The sequence below is a fragment of the Pleurodeles waltl genome, chromosome 1_1 (assembly GCF_031143425.1).
Source record: "Pleurodeles waltl isolate 20211129_DDA chromosome 1_1, aPleWal1.hap1.20221129, whole genome shotgun sequence".
NCBI classification, from domain to species: domain Eukaryota; kingdom Metazoa; phylum Chordata; class Amphibia; order Caudata; family Salamandridae; genus Pleurodeles; species Pleurodeles waltl.
This window is the reverse complement of record NC_090436.1, coordinates 295,591,221-295,604,901: the sequence shown is the minus strand read 5'-3', so window position 1 is coordinate 295,604,901 and position 13,681 is coordinate 295,591,221. Positions and strand designations below refer to the sequence as shown.

Genomic DNA, 13,681 nt, shown 5'->3' with positions numbered 1-13,681 from the left:
CAGTAATTTAATAAAAATGCAGTAATAATAACAGGGTCACTGACTATAAATGCTATATACCATTTTCATTCATTATCACTCCTATGCATGACAGATGCAACATAATACCAATGCAGTTACTGTAACAATGGGATTGTTGAAACACTATTTGTAAACAAGTAATGTTCTCAATCATTACAAAATTTCATAAAATACACTATACAATGCAGCTTACCAATTGTTTTCAGCTCAGAGTTACTTTGTGATCGGTTTGAATAGGTCAGTATGTCAGGGCCAGATTTTTTCTATGTTTGCCACCCTCCTGTATGCCAGGTTGCCCCCTTTATGCCTATAATTACCCCTATTGTGCCAGAACCAGCATTTTGCCAAGAATGTCCTCAAGTATGCCAGTATTTCCCACCAGCCCCCTGAATTACCTCTAATATGCCTGTTCCAGTATTTTAATATCAGTCCTCTTTATGCCAAGAATTCACCCCAGTGTGCCAGTGCCAGTATTTTTGTCCTGAGTGATTATCCTTAGAATTGCTGCAAATATGCAGGCACCAGTATTTTGTCCTGGGTGTCTGTATAAGACAGTAATTGTCTTCAGTGTGCCATGGCCAACAACAAACTCTCAAGCATCACATTCTCATTCACACTTACATTAACTCACACACTAATTCTCTCACTTACACTCACTTTCTCTTACACCCCCCTTCTAATTCATCCTTACTCACTTTGCATTCACTTTTAATGTCACTCATTCTCATTCGCTCGTACTTACCAACAGTGGGGCCCAGATTTACTAATGTTTTGTGCTAGGTTTGCATCGTTTTTGTGATGCAAAGTCAATTCAAAGCGAAAATGTAGGACTTACTATCAAACACAAATTATTATTTGCATTAGATAGTATCCAAAAATAGAGTAAAGTTGTGCTATATGCAGCTTTGCGTTCCATTGCATGAAGGGGTGTTCTGTAGGTGATACGAGGGCAGACAGTAATTTTGTGACAAAATCTTATGCCTCCCGAGGCAGGCATAACGAGGGGAGTGTATTCATTTTTCCTTGTTTTTCCAACTTTGATTGTGTGCTGCATTGTACAGCATGCATACAAATTGGAAAATGCCTTAAAGCATAGATTTTGTACTGCAGGGGACCCTTTCCATGACAAAACGTATGCTTCATAGAACGTGCAAACCCTTGCACCATGGTGCAAGTGTGTATGGATTGGTGCTTGACTGCAAAAGTGCGCCAGCACATGGAGAGAAGATACATACACCATATCCTAGTAGATATGATGCATTTTTCTCTCTACCTTTGATGCAAAATATCGCAACATCTTTGGCGCAGTGTTGCATTGCATCAAAGGATAGTGCACCTGGGCCTCAATCTCCGTTTCCCACAACATCATTTTTTACCTGTCACTGGCTCTCGCTCACTTTCAGCTACAGACACGCGTAGTCAAATACACACTCTACCTCACACATAGACACACCTGCAAGCCTGCAGACAGCTTTCATTTAATTAAAAACAAAGTTTTACTTATCACAGTTGCCACTAAAGGTCCTGTTCCAGCTAAATGTGCTCCGTTTTGTTACTACACTAATAATGAATAAAATAATATTATTCACTAATATTATAATGGAAAACGGGCAGAAAATAGGGAATGAGGAGCCACGTTGTGTTCTTGGCACTGATTTTGCTATTCCTGAGGCCAAGGTCGCAAAGGCAGTGCCTGGGTTGCAAGGGACAAGCCAGGGTTCGCAGCTGTGACGTCCATGTATGTTGCCTATAGTTGTGGAGCTAAGGATGAGCCATTCAGGGAATTACTATAGGAGTGCACACTGGGACATGAAAAAGACAACTTAGACGTTTGCACTCCCTGCCTCGATCAACTTAAGCACAATTCATCCACGAGGCACAAGGTGGCACTGTCGCTACATCGTGAAGAGCGAGTTTAGGTTTAGGAGTTACAGAGTTGCTACATTGGTAAGATTTATTGTAATTACTTTTCCTCTGCAGTCTCTACAGCGTGTGGACCTGGACAGTGGAGAGTGAATGTGCACTGGACTCCTTAGTTAAATCAGAAGCTTAGGGTTTGGGCTGTTTATTCTAGATTATTTTATGGGGCATTATACATGGCTGATATTTCCTGACGACGAAGTGGCCTGGATTTGGGGTGACATTTATTGTATAGAGTGACGTACTACTAACTAATGAGATTCCAGTGCAGAATATGAAGAGGAGCCCGAGTCTCACACATATTCAGTGGCCTTGGCCTGAATGGGAGCCACCTGGAGGGTTGGGGGCCCCAAAAGATTTGACCACACCCCCTTCCTTCCCCGGCGCCTCAGAGTCTGCAGGTGCCTGTGTTATGGTTGAATCTGATACCGTTGGGTTCCTTATTTCCCCCGTGCGATAACTAGCGACTATTATGTGTTTTTCCAATAATATGGAGAATAATATGCACTTTTGGTGTTACCGCTACACACTCTGCATGTCGTGGTATTTACCTGTCAGTTTTCTACAGTCAGTATGTGCATGTTTGAGCTGCTGACATTTGTTCTGGGGGTGCAGTGTTTGTCGCACCTAGTGTTTACTGGGTGTGATAAAATCTACAAAAGTCGTAATTCCTATATGTCTGGTAACAGCATTTACCACACGCATCTGATTTTATCGGGCCACTGGTTATGAAGGCCTTAGTCTGTAAAAATTCACTGAGGATTGCGTGTCCTAAGGTTGTGCAACTGGTAAAGAGAGGCCTCTTAACATACCTACGCAGGACTGTACCCGAACCGGTGTTACGGGTAAAGGATGTCACTCATGCTGAATTCCTGCACACAGCGATAAATCACTTACTGTTCTGCAAGGAAGACACCTGCTTCTGAAAAAGCCTTCGCTTAAAGCTGTTCTCTGGAAGTCGTTTAGTGACGTTTCTAATCCATCCTGGCTTTATTTTTTAAATCTACAATACAAAACTAAACAACGTAAGCATAGATTAGAATAATATTGAACAAACTAATTCAAACTGAAAAATAAATATTTATATCTGGAAACTGCACATAAGTGAAGTTGCTAATGGCTGTCGGCCACAAGACACATTCCCTCTAATGAGAAGAAATGGGTAGTAACTAGTTGACAGAAGTAAGGAATGAAGGCGTGCTCTGTCCGATTACTGATTTACTATTGGGTGACAGTCAAAACTCATATGTCCAGCATCCCTTATTAATGTGTCCCGCTATGCCTCATTTTAGTGTGCGTTTGGTGATGTCACTTTAAGACGTTTATACTTCTTCTAACAATGTCATTCTCTCCCAGAGTGCTTCTAACAATTTCACTGTCTGTTACAATTCATCTACTACCACCCTCAAGACTATCATGACTTCCTCCCACCCCTGGATCACTGTCACTTCTCACTGTACCCACTATTACACATATACAAATCTAACTCAGATGGTTAATGATTCTTAACTGTGTGAAACCTGCAGTGCACTCGTATTAGTCTCGGTTTGTTGTCTGAATCTTTCACTCTTCTGTTGTTGATCAAATGTGCTCTTTGGAGCTGAATAATTTAGTACCAGCTCCTCTTGATATTCTTCTTTTGGAGTTTAAGTAATAACACTCTCGACTGAGTTCAGTTAGTCTACGAGATGGACACAAATGACTTCAGTAACCCGACTTGACTTTACCTATCTCCTAATGCTCTAAGATTTGATGTTTCTTCCATTTTTTTTTTTTTACTTTTGCCTGGTAGGTGGGTCGGGCTGCTACTGTGGCCAGATTTGTGGGCTCTTCTGGACTGGTCTTGAAATGTGTACCCTGAAGTCAATGCAGCAAGTGCTCCAGGATTTTCTTTATTCAGATGATTAAAAAATATGATCCATTTCCTTCTTCATGGATTACAGTCACTCAAAAGACTAGCTCGAATGGTCTGATTGAAACCCCTTGATTCACACCAGAAATCTGACTCTGTCTCCTAAAGGGGATAGCAGCAAGACAACAATTGTTGGTAAATAGGCACGCATCTCAGAGTTGAGAGCAATCAAGATAGTAAATACTTTTAACATTTTCCCTTCCCTCATAGATACAGGCAGCATCAGAGGAAAATACCGGGATTTGTTGTCTTTGTACTGCTAATCGCAGACTCGTTTATGCCTTGGTAATGCTTTGGTTTGTGCAGGGGTCATTTGACCTGAATAATTACATCATGAAGAATCCTGGTGCGGACCCACAAGGCTTGAGTAACTACAACCCATCTTCATATTTTAGGAACAGATGGGCATTGATAGGATGTTTCTGTTGTGGTTGAAATCTTTCCCAGTACCCACCACAAATTTGCATCATTGCTGTTCCCCTCTTTTATCTAGGGAATGACAAGGATGGTCCCCATTGCCAGCACCCGGCTCATATTGTCACTCATACTGGCATGTATTATGTTGGCTATCAAATGTACAGATGACTTGCAATCAAAGTGAAGAGGATGATGGAGGCTGCTATCAGCTCATAGATTGAGCACCATCAATGTTCAGATTTCAGGAGACAATCAACTATGCTGTGTGGACCATGCACCTGCCCCCTTGAATTGTCTGTTCTCATTTTGGGTCCCAAAACCTCGTAGCGATCTTCAACTGCAACATCTTTTTTAAACCTCTGGTCGATACTGAAGAGTGTCTTCTACTTCCGTAGCTTCCTGTGGATATTCTACCCACACTTATACAGCACTAACGATCTACCTTAATCCATGCCATGGAAATTAACTGAGCTCACTAATGTTAGAACATCTCAGAAGGTCCCATGCAAATCTTCTCATGGGAATCCAGATCTTTGGTTTAAGCACTCTGATCACGTCAGAAGTTATGAAATACCTGTATTAGCGGCATGTCAATAATCACATGTACTTCAGAGCACTGTACCAGACACACAAGCCTCTCCATGGTCTTGCATCAGACTTTCTCACTGGGTTTTTAGGTTTTACCTGCATAGTGCTTGTGCTGTGGTTAAATCTTTTGCATTTGAAAAAATAAATGTGAAAAGGGGCATACATTCCACCCACAGGCTTACAACCCACCCCACAGCCTTTCCATTACTTACCATTGGTTGGCTTTTCCGGTCACTCCTTTCTTTGCTTCTCTTTAGCCAGCAGGATTCCTGACATTATCAGTTTGTACTTCCTTTCTTCTCCTTCGGATTTCGCTGTTCTCTGGCACTTGGACGAAGTACTCATTCCGGTTGTTAATCAGTGGCTGGCAGCCAATGTCCTTCCACTGGCCGCAATGTACTGAAGGTCTTCGGATGTGAATGAAGACCAGATGGATCAGAGACACTGGACTGCTTTGAGAGCTAATGTAGTTATAACAACTGGTTTGCACAAGTGTGTACAGCAGACCAGAATTCCAACACTTGAGGAACTCTACGGAATTAATCTCGTAAAGTTTTTAGGTAACTCTGTGGAGTTCCACAGAGTAACACTCTGCGCATTATGCTCACCCCTAGTTTTCACCACACTTCAGAATTGCCAAAAATTGTGCTTCATTTGTACTTTTCTAAATCCCACATATTCTACAATATCGGTACAGTTTATTTACAGACATTTGAATGTTGCTGTGTGCTAGAAAAAAAACAACAACATGCTACAGTCTTCCTCAAGCACACTCCCAGTAGTCAGCATGATTGTCATATTAATCCTCTCACTTTGAAGAAAGAAAAATGAACACCAAGCTCCCTGGAAAACAGAGCCTGAAATGTGACCTCGGTCCTTGAATGCACATCAAATGTGATAAGGTAAGAACAAGAATTGAAGGCCTGTTTACTGAAATTCAGTACTGGTAGAAGAATACTGTTGATAGGGTTTGTCAATGAAGGTGACACACTGAAGCTGCACAGCCTAAAACAAATAGGGTCAGCAAATACAAAGCAAGCAAACATGAGTTACAAACCACAAAGCCAATGGTAAGCAATGGGCGGTATGCATTCCCAGGGAAGCTTCTGAATGTCCCCAAGATGTCATTAGCAAAGCAGACAGCTGTGCTGTCTGTTAGGTTTCGAGCTAAAAAGCGAGAGCCATGTTTATGTTGCTTATGTTATTTTGTAAGTGAATGACATGGCCTGAATCAGCATAGTTTGCAATGGTTGGCCAGAGTGGAAGGGCATGAAAGATGCAGTGGAATTGCTGTTAAGAGTGTGTGGTGATCACCAGAGGTGTAAGTAGACACAGTGGTAGCCAAAGTGTTAAGAGAACCTAAAGTCAGATTGTGAAGCTTTGAAGTTGGAAAGGGAGAGGAGCGTTTGGACTAGGGAGAGGGGTTAGACCTGTGGGTGTGTGGAGGAGATATTCTCAGAGTGGCTCTAAGATTGTGGTGTCTGTTTGTTTTCAAGTAGCAGGAAGCTGAATGTAGTAATTTCCACATTTGTGTATGAAAACAAAAAGGAGTGAAATTATCGTCCTGTAGCCAGTAGATGTGCTGCATGAACGGAGTTAGGACTTTGTAAAAAAACATCGGGGAGTGGGGAGAGGTGAGGTGAGGCTAAGGATAGAAGAGGAATATGTAGATGGGTAAAAATTAATCTTTGTTTCGGCTCACTGTGTTTATGTTGGCCATTGTACCACTGTACCTGCTGCACAAACAAAATGTACAGTCTGTTAAGTGTAGTTCAGAATGACAGATAAAGAGGTGTGTTGTTTGTGTGTGTGTGTGTCCTGAAGAAGGGTGATACGTTTTGGTGCTAGTAAACAATAGCCACGAAACAGCATACTTTATATTTTAACACAGAGTTAAGGTCAAAATGTGAATTATGGTGTAGGCAGTGTGTGGTACCCCCTAGTGCAAGTGAAGGAATTGTTGTAGCACAGTGTTTGAACAGAAAGAAGCATTGGGCCACTAAATATTGTCCCATTGTCAACAGGCTGGAGAGCATTAGTGTGAGCTGGGTGTCGGGTAGGGATGCGGGGGTTAGGTGTGCACCAAAGGGGATAAGAAGGTGCTGGTGTTATAAGAGCATAGGCACCAAAGAGGGTCTTGTTATTTAAGACTGGAGGGAGTTTCAAAATATCTTGCATTGTACATTGCAGTAGGCATTGTGTGAAATTCCAATACCATAGTGCATTAAATGAGTTATGCTCATTGTCTCTGTGTATTGTTCAAAGCTAAGCATTATTTTAATTCCAATGAGTCCTTAAGACAAAGGGCCTCATTCGGACTTTGGCGGGCGGCGGAGGCCGCCCGCCAAAGTACCGCCGTCAGAATACCGCTGCGCGGTCAAAAGACCGCCGCGGTAATTCTGAGTTTCCCGCTGGGCTGGCGGGCGACCGCCAGAAGGCCGCCTGCCAGCCCAGCGGGAAACCCCCTTCCACGAGGATGCCGGCTCCGAATGGAGCCGGCGGAGTGGAAAGGGTGCGACGGGTGCAGTTGCACCCGTCGCGATTTTCAGTGTCTGCTATGCAGACACTGAAAATCTTGGTGGGGCCCTGTTAGGGGTCCCCTGCAGTGCCCATGCCATCGGCATGGGCACTGCAGGGGCCCCCAGGGGCCCCACGACACCCGTTACCGCCAACCAGGTTCTGGCGGTCAAAACCGCCAGAACCAGGCTGGCGGTAAGGGGGTCGGAATCCCCATGGCGGCGCTGCCTGCAGCGCCGCCATGGAGGATTCCTCAGGCCAGGGGAAAACCGGCGGGAAACCACCGGTTTCCCTTTTCTGACCGCGGCTTTACCGCAGCGGTCAGAATTGGCCTGGATGCACCGCCAGCCTGTTGGCCGCCAGGGTCGTAATGACCCCCAAAGTGTCTTTGAGCAACTGCACCTGCTGCACAAATGTATAATATTGTCATGGAATTGCAGTAGCAAAAATTGTGTATTGGCGAGCACTAAGCCTAGTGATGGGCTATACAACAGTACTAATGATGGATTGTGGTTGACTTCGAAGGACACATTTGCCTATGTTTGAGGTGATAATGCAAGAAAATGAAATATATTTGAAGAAGTGCACAGTGGCGTAGGTAGTGTGTGTTAAAGTGTAGTTGAAATAACTAAATGTGCTTCTGTGACCTTGTGAAAACAATAAATCACTGTTGTGTGTTGCTGTTGGCTCTCGGCTGGGTGTTATTGAACCTGCTGCACATATTAAAATTGCGGTGTGGTAAGTGTATTTCCAAATGACGGATGAAGAGGGAGAGGTGAATTGTTGATAGGTGCACCCTAAAGAAGGGTATTAGGTTAGTTCAATCTTATCATGAAACAGTATACTTTGTATGAAAAATGTGAGACAGAAATCAAATGTGTGTTATTGAGCAGTGGTGTAAGAGTGTGTGTTAACCCCTTGTACAACAGAATGAATGTTGCCTTTAAACTTTCTGTATTAACTATAAATTAAATTAATAGTGCAATTGTAATTTATCTATGATTCCCTATTGCCCTTTTGCAATTGCATTTGTTGACTGAATTGGAAGTCCACTCCTAAAATTGTGTCTGCTTAGGGTATGTACCAAAAGGTTGTGTTGAGGTCCATAGAAGACGAGTGATAGTCAGGGCTGGTTTTAGGGCAGTGCAACCATTGTCATTGTACCTTGCAGTGAGCTTAAAGGGACACGCTGTCTTTAAAAACTTTTTAGTGGTATAAAAGCTCCTTCCTTGTTATTCCTTGTTGGCCCAGCAATGCGCTGAAAACAATAATAATGCCACAATAACTCTAGTGATGAATGTATCTACTGGCGAGAGATCACAGTTATGTCAAATGTTAACTGAGCAGGGGAGTAATATGCCAGCTGCAAAGAACGTATGCTATGCAGATCCCACAAATGTATGTTTTGTAGCTCAGTAGGTTCCTGCTTTTGTCACAGAGATGCTTTTGTTACTTTTGCTTCTTAAGTTACAATCGTAATATAGCACAGTGAGCTATGAGCGGTCATCAAAGAGAAGCATTCAGACTGAAAGGTCTAGGTTACAAGTTTTTTATCTGCAGCCTTTCATTATCCTTATGTTAGCAAACGTTTTGGTTTGGTTGGAAATATATTCTTATTAATAAAGACATGCCTAAACACTGTAACATTTGAAATCCTGCATCCCTGCTTCTCCAAACCATGCACCAAGTGCTTACCAGTATGGATAAAGTGACTTGTACACCCTGTAGTCCTCATTGTTTTTTGTAAAATTTCATATACAGTGATTTGCACAGTTATGATTCATTGTCACTGTATGATGTCTGGGTGATGTGAAATGCACTGACAGCCTTCACTGGTATGAGTAGAGCTATGAAATAAATTACAAATGTGTGGAAGAAGGAGACTTTCGGAAAATTATAGACAGGAAATTTGTGAAGAAAGTCATTGTGGGATGCCAACAACGAGTGTTACACCAGACGCCAGCACTGCTAAAGCCAGCACTGGTGGTAGGCCATTGTTGGTTCAGTGGAACTTGTTCACATCACACATCCACCAAAAAGTATATACAATTTTGTTTGTTGTAGGCAGGATGTTTAAGGCTGTAGTGTAAATAATGTAGAGGGTTTCCGGCTCTTGTTTCTAGTTTTCATCAAAGCAGTAACTTGTGTCCTCTGTTCTTTTAGGACACTGTGCTACTTCACATGTTGCACAAACCGAAGCTATTGATCATTTAGTGCAAGTGTGTAGGCTACACCTGCTGGCTTGCCAATGTGTCATTATTCAAAGGGCTTGATACTCGGACTCCCTGACTGTTATCAGAAAGTTCATTATATGTTCACTAGGGGGTTACATTAAGCAAAAGCCAACAGTGCTTCTAGAAAAAAGATCCTTCACTTGAGTAGTTGTTCAGCACCCCCACAAAGTGTGCACCTGCTCCTTGTAGGCCTGTTTTAAGGGTTATATTACAGCCTCTTAAACTGGAGCACAGGAGGGCCGTGTGTGGGCTCCAGAGGAAGAGCAATCAGCACTTCTTTTGCTTTCCTATAAACACTCTTACTTTGAAGTCACAGAAAGAAAAGTAAACACCAAGCTCCCTGGAAGACAAAGCCTGTTGTTTGACTTTTGTGTATAAATGCACAGCAAATATGACAAAGTAAAAACACGATTTAAAGGCCTATTTATAGAAAGTGAGATCTTGGAAAGATACAGTAAACAAGATATGGGAAAGGGATGGACTAACTCAAGCTTGTCAGCCTAGAAAAATAGAGCCAGAAAATAGAAAGCAAGGTTTGTGAGTTACAAACTACAAAGCTAATGATAAGCAATGGGCAAATGCATTCCCAGGGAAGCTTTCCGAATGTCTTCAAAATGTCTTTAGCAAACCAGACAGCTATGACTTCTGCTAGGCTTTGATCTAAAAACTGGGGGTCATCTGTGACACCCTTCTGCCATTTCTCCACCTATTAAAAACACGCTGTTGTCTCCACACAATGCAAGGAGCATTTTACACAAGTGTTCCTATGAAACTGCTGAAGATGCTTCTAACAAACCGGAAACTGAGCAGCTCCTTTATTCCTAGGTTTAAGTTAAAGAGACCTTATAGTATTGACTCAGCAGTACATTGGCATGAATAGTTAGAGGGTTTCCTCCAAGGATTACAAGATTAACAGTTCTTGAGGCTACATACACTTTAACAAGCTGGCACAGCATTACAGACATGCTTGAAATCCTAGGGCCTCGACAAATAGGAAAGTTATGCTAAGTTATGCAGCAGCTGCAGAGGGAGTGTGCTTTGAAATCTAGGCCCAGAGGCATGGAGTGAACATACCCAAGGATTGCATCTCTATCTAGGCCATCTGACGTTCCAGAAAAGGTTCCTAACCTTGGTCTTTTGCTTCACCATTGTGATCTAGGAAACCTATGACCCTGAAAACTGCTAAATCTGTATTGCACAATAAAGACATGATGATGGGTTGATGCTTGCCCCCTCAGTGCTGTTGGTTCTCAATATTTCTTTTTGACAACACTTATCCTCCTACTCACTCTTAGTGCTCTGAAGTGCATTACAAGTGAACTGCTGCACATAAGAAATTGCCAATAAATAGCTAATATTCTCATATCCCACTTGTATGCCTTTGATGTTGAATATCTTTTTTGAAGGCCATTTACTATAATAAAAGTATGAATCATGGAAGCATCACACCATGGTCTATCTAAACTTTAGGTTTCCACTAGTAGCCAAACATGTCAAAGTGCTGCAATTAGACTCGTTTTGAGTTAGGGAGATACTGCTCTTCCAAATGTAGTCTTACAGGGTGCTGGGCACAACGTTTCTGCACATGTTGTCCTCCTCCTAAAAGCAGGCATACAAACTCTGAGGGAAAGGCCCCTGATTGGGGAAATGTGTGCCATAAAGGTCTTGATATTTCAAGGTCCATAATAATATTCTTTATTCCTGTGCTGAAAACCTGTAACAGGTAGTAACTGGGTACTCCATGCCTGCTGGTCCCAGTATCTACCCTTCTAATAACCACCATCTCAGTTTAATGACCAGAGTAGTTTTAACATGTCAGCTGAAACATCTACATACAAATTATGATCCCTTTGTAAGTTAAAGTAAGGTATGTGAAGTTACATTAGGATCAGTTAGAGGTGTTAAACTAATATATGAATGATCTTTGGCCAGGATTACTTTTAGTACACTCATAAACCTTGTGAACATTACCACAGCCTTTGTTGTTTTTTCAAATTAAAAAACTATCTACTTACTCCAATAGATGTGTGTCATAAAAGCAAACATCTGGTTTTCATGTACCATTATCTCTCAAAGCAGTTCAGTGTCTGTGATCCATCTGGTCTTCATTCAAATCCACCGGACTTTCAGTACATTGCTGTAGTGCTATATGTGATGTATCCATGACATTATTTAGTCAAATTTATGGCTGCAGAGTGTGCCGGGTCGTCTCGTGCTTCAATATGCACATCTTAGAATTTATAGATTCTACATAGCATTGACACTACTCTTCGCACTCTTCAATAGACCACTTTACAATGTTTAATTACATTTATTTTGAGGAGAAAGCATTTGGTCAGCAAACTGTATACCTAAACATATGGGCATGTGTATGTTGGAACAAATTGGCCACAGCACACAGAATATATTGTCCAATCATGTGGTGAGGATAAAGAATCCCTGGTGGTGCGTTGAAGGTTTAGAGGAAGTATGAGGTAAAGAGAAATCTTGAGTCTTGTTAGTAGATGGTGTCTTTATTTGTGGATATTAGAAATCATAATGTCATCATAGATATACAGCTGTATTCTTTATCCTCACCACATGATTGGACAATATATTCTGTGTGCTGTGGCCAATTTGTTCCAATTTTTTCCTTGGGTACTCTGATACCCGTGTTTGTGCCTTCTGGGTAGTAGGGCACTGGGCCAAGCTGCACCAGACTTTGCTTTATCTCATATACCTGTTAAAAACTATTGTTGTACTGCCTAGAAGTGCGGCACCATTCACCCTTACTACCCTTGTGTTTCTTTATATTCTATGGCATGTGTATGTTGATGACACTTGTCTTCTCTCTTTGGTTAAGGTTTGGGTGGGTTCGGTCACAGAAATAACTCCGAACGAGCTTGCCGCAGAAGACCAAGACTCCTTGCCTGAAGATCTGGTGTATTCCGTTACCCCACCCAGTAATGGTCACCTGGCTCTGAAATCCGCCCCAAACAAAAGTATTCTCAACTTCACGCAGGCTCACATCAATGAAGGCCAACTGCTGTTTGTACACAGTGGTAAGTCGTATCAGTTGTAGCAAAGTGTGCGCTGTACATGACTCTGACTTACATTTAGTATGTTGTGTAGTATGTATGGATTTAATTGGACGAATTATGCCCCAGTCACTAAAGGGTTCACAAATGCATAAAATATATCTGTGCCAGTAAAATAGAAGGTGTGCAGTCAGTAGCATGGAAATTCACTTTATAACGTGCCTTTTATTTACATTTCAGTTATGTGTATGCTATTGCAGATCACAAGTACATTGGATTGCAATTGGTAACTACCGCCTTAACACACAGATCTAGGACTAGTCGTAGGTTTGCAGGGAATCCGTTCCACTGCCCAGAGGCACTGTGTCATCAAAGGTCTCTCAGTGTGCCAAATGTGCACACAAGTCTCTCCTGATTTCCATTTTTCACTATTGAGAAGGACAATTTTCAAAGAGGATGTGAACAATATACAGTTAAGTGCAAAGAGTGTGTGGGAGTGCCTCTAGGGCAGCTAGGGTTTGTGCTTATAGAAAGAGTGGGAGTGCTGTCATCCGTGTTAGAGCACCCAAGTCGTTCTGAAAAATCCAAGCAATACACATAGAACAAGTGTGCCTAATGAGCTAAGCTCATTCCGCAGGAGAGTAGTAAAGGTGTGGTACGTAGCTGGTGGTGCATTTTAGAACACACTGCCACAAATATATTAATAAAGCATAGTGTGGTTGTGCACAGCCATTTCTAGACAGCACTTTATTATCAAAATGGTCATTACATTTTCACAGTAATACTGATAAAAACACAATGGGGGTTATTACAACTTTGGAGGAGGTGTTAATCCGTCCCAAAAGTGACGGTAAAGTGACGGATATACCACCAGCCGTATTACGAGTCCATTATATCCTATGGAACTCGTAATAAGGTTGGTGATATATCTGTCACATTTGGGACGGATTAACACCTCCTCCAAAGTTGTAATGACCCCCAATTAGTTGAAATCAGGTTTTCAGTGACTATCTTTTGTACATGGCATCATAAGTTTTTTCTTTCACACTCCCTGC

The 13,681-nt window shown here is 42.1% G+C and overlaps 1 protein-coding gene across 2 annotated transcripts in view; it reads left to right on the top strand.

Moving 5' to 3' along the window:
* The window catches only part of LOC138283820 (chondroitin sulfate proteoglycan 4-like), a 349,745-nt gene that overhangs the window by 123,441 nt on the left and 212,623 nt on the right, over positions 1-13,681 (top strand). For both annotated transcript variants that reach the window (XM_069221947.1, XM_069221953.1), the window contains one exon: positions 12,452-12,650. In XM_069221947.1, coding sequence (XP_069078048.1) covers positions 12,452-12,650 — 199 coding nt within the window. The remainder of the gene's footprint in view (positions 1-12,451; positions 12,651-13,681) is intronic.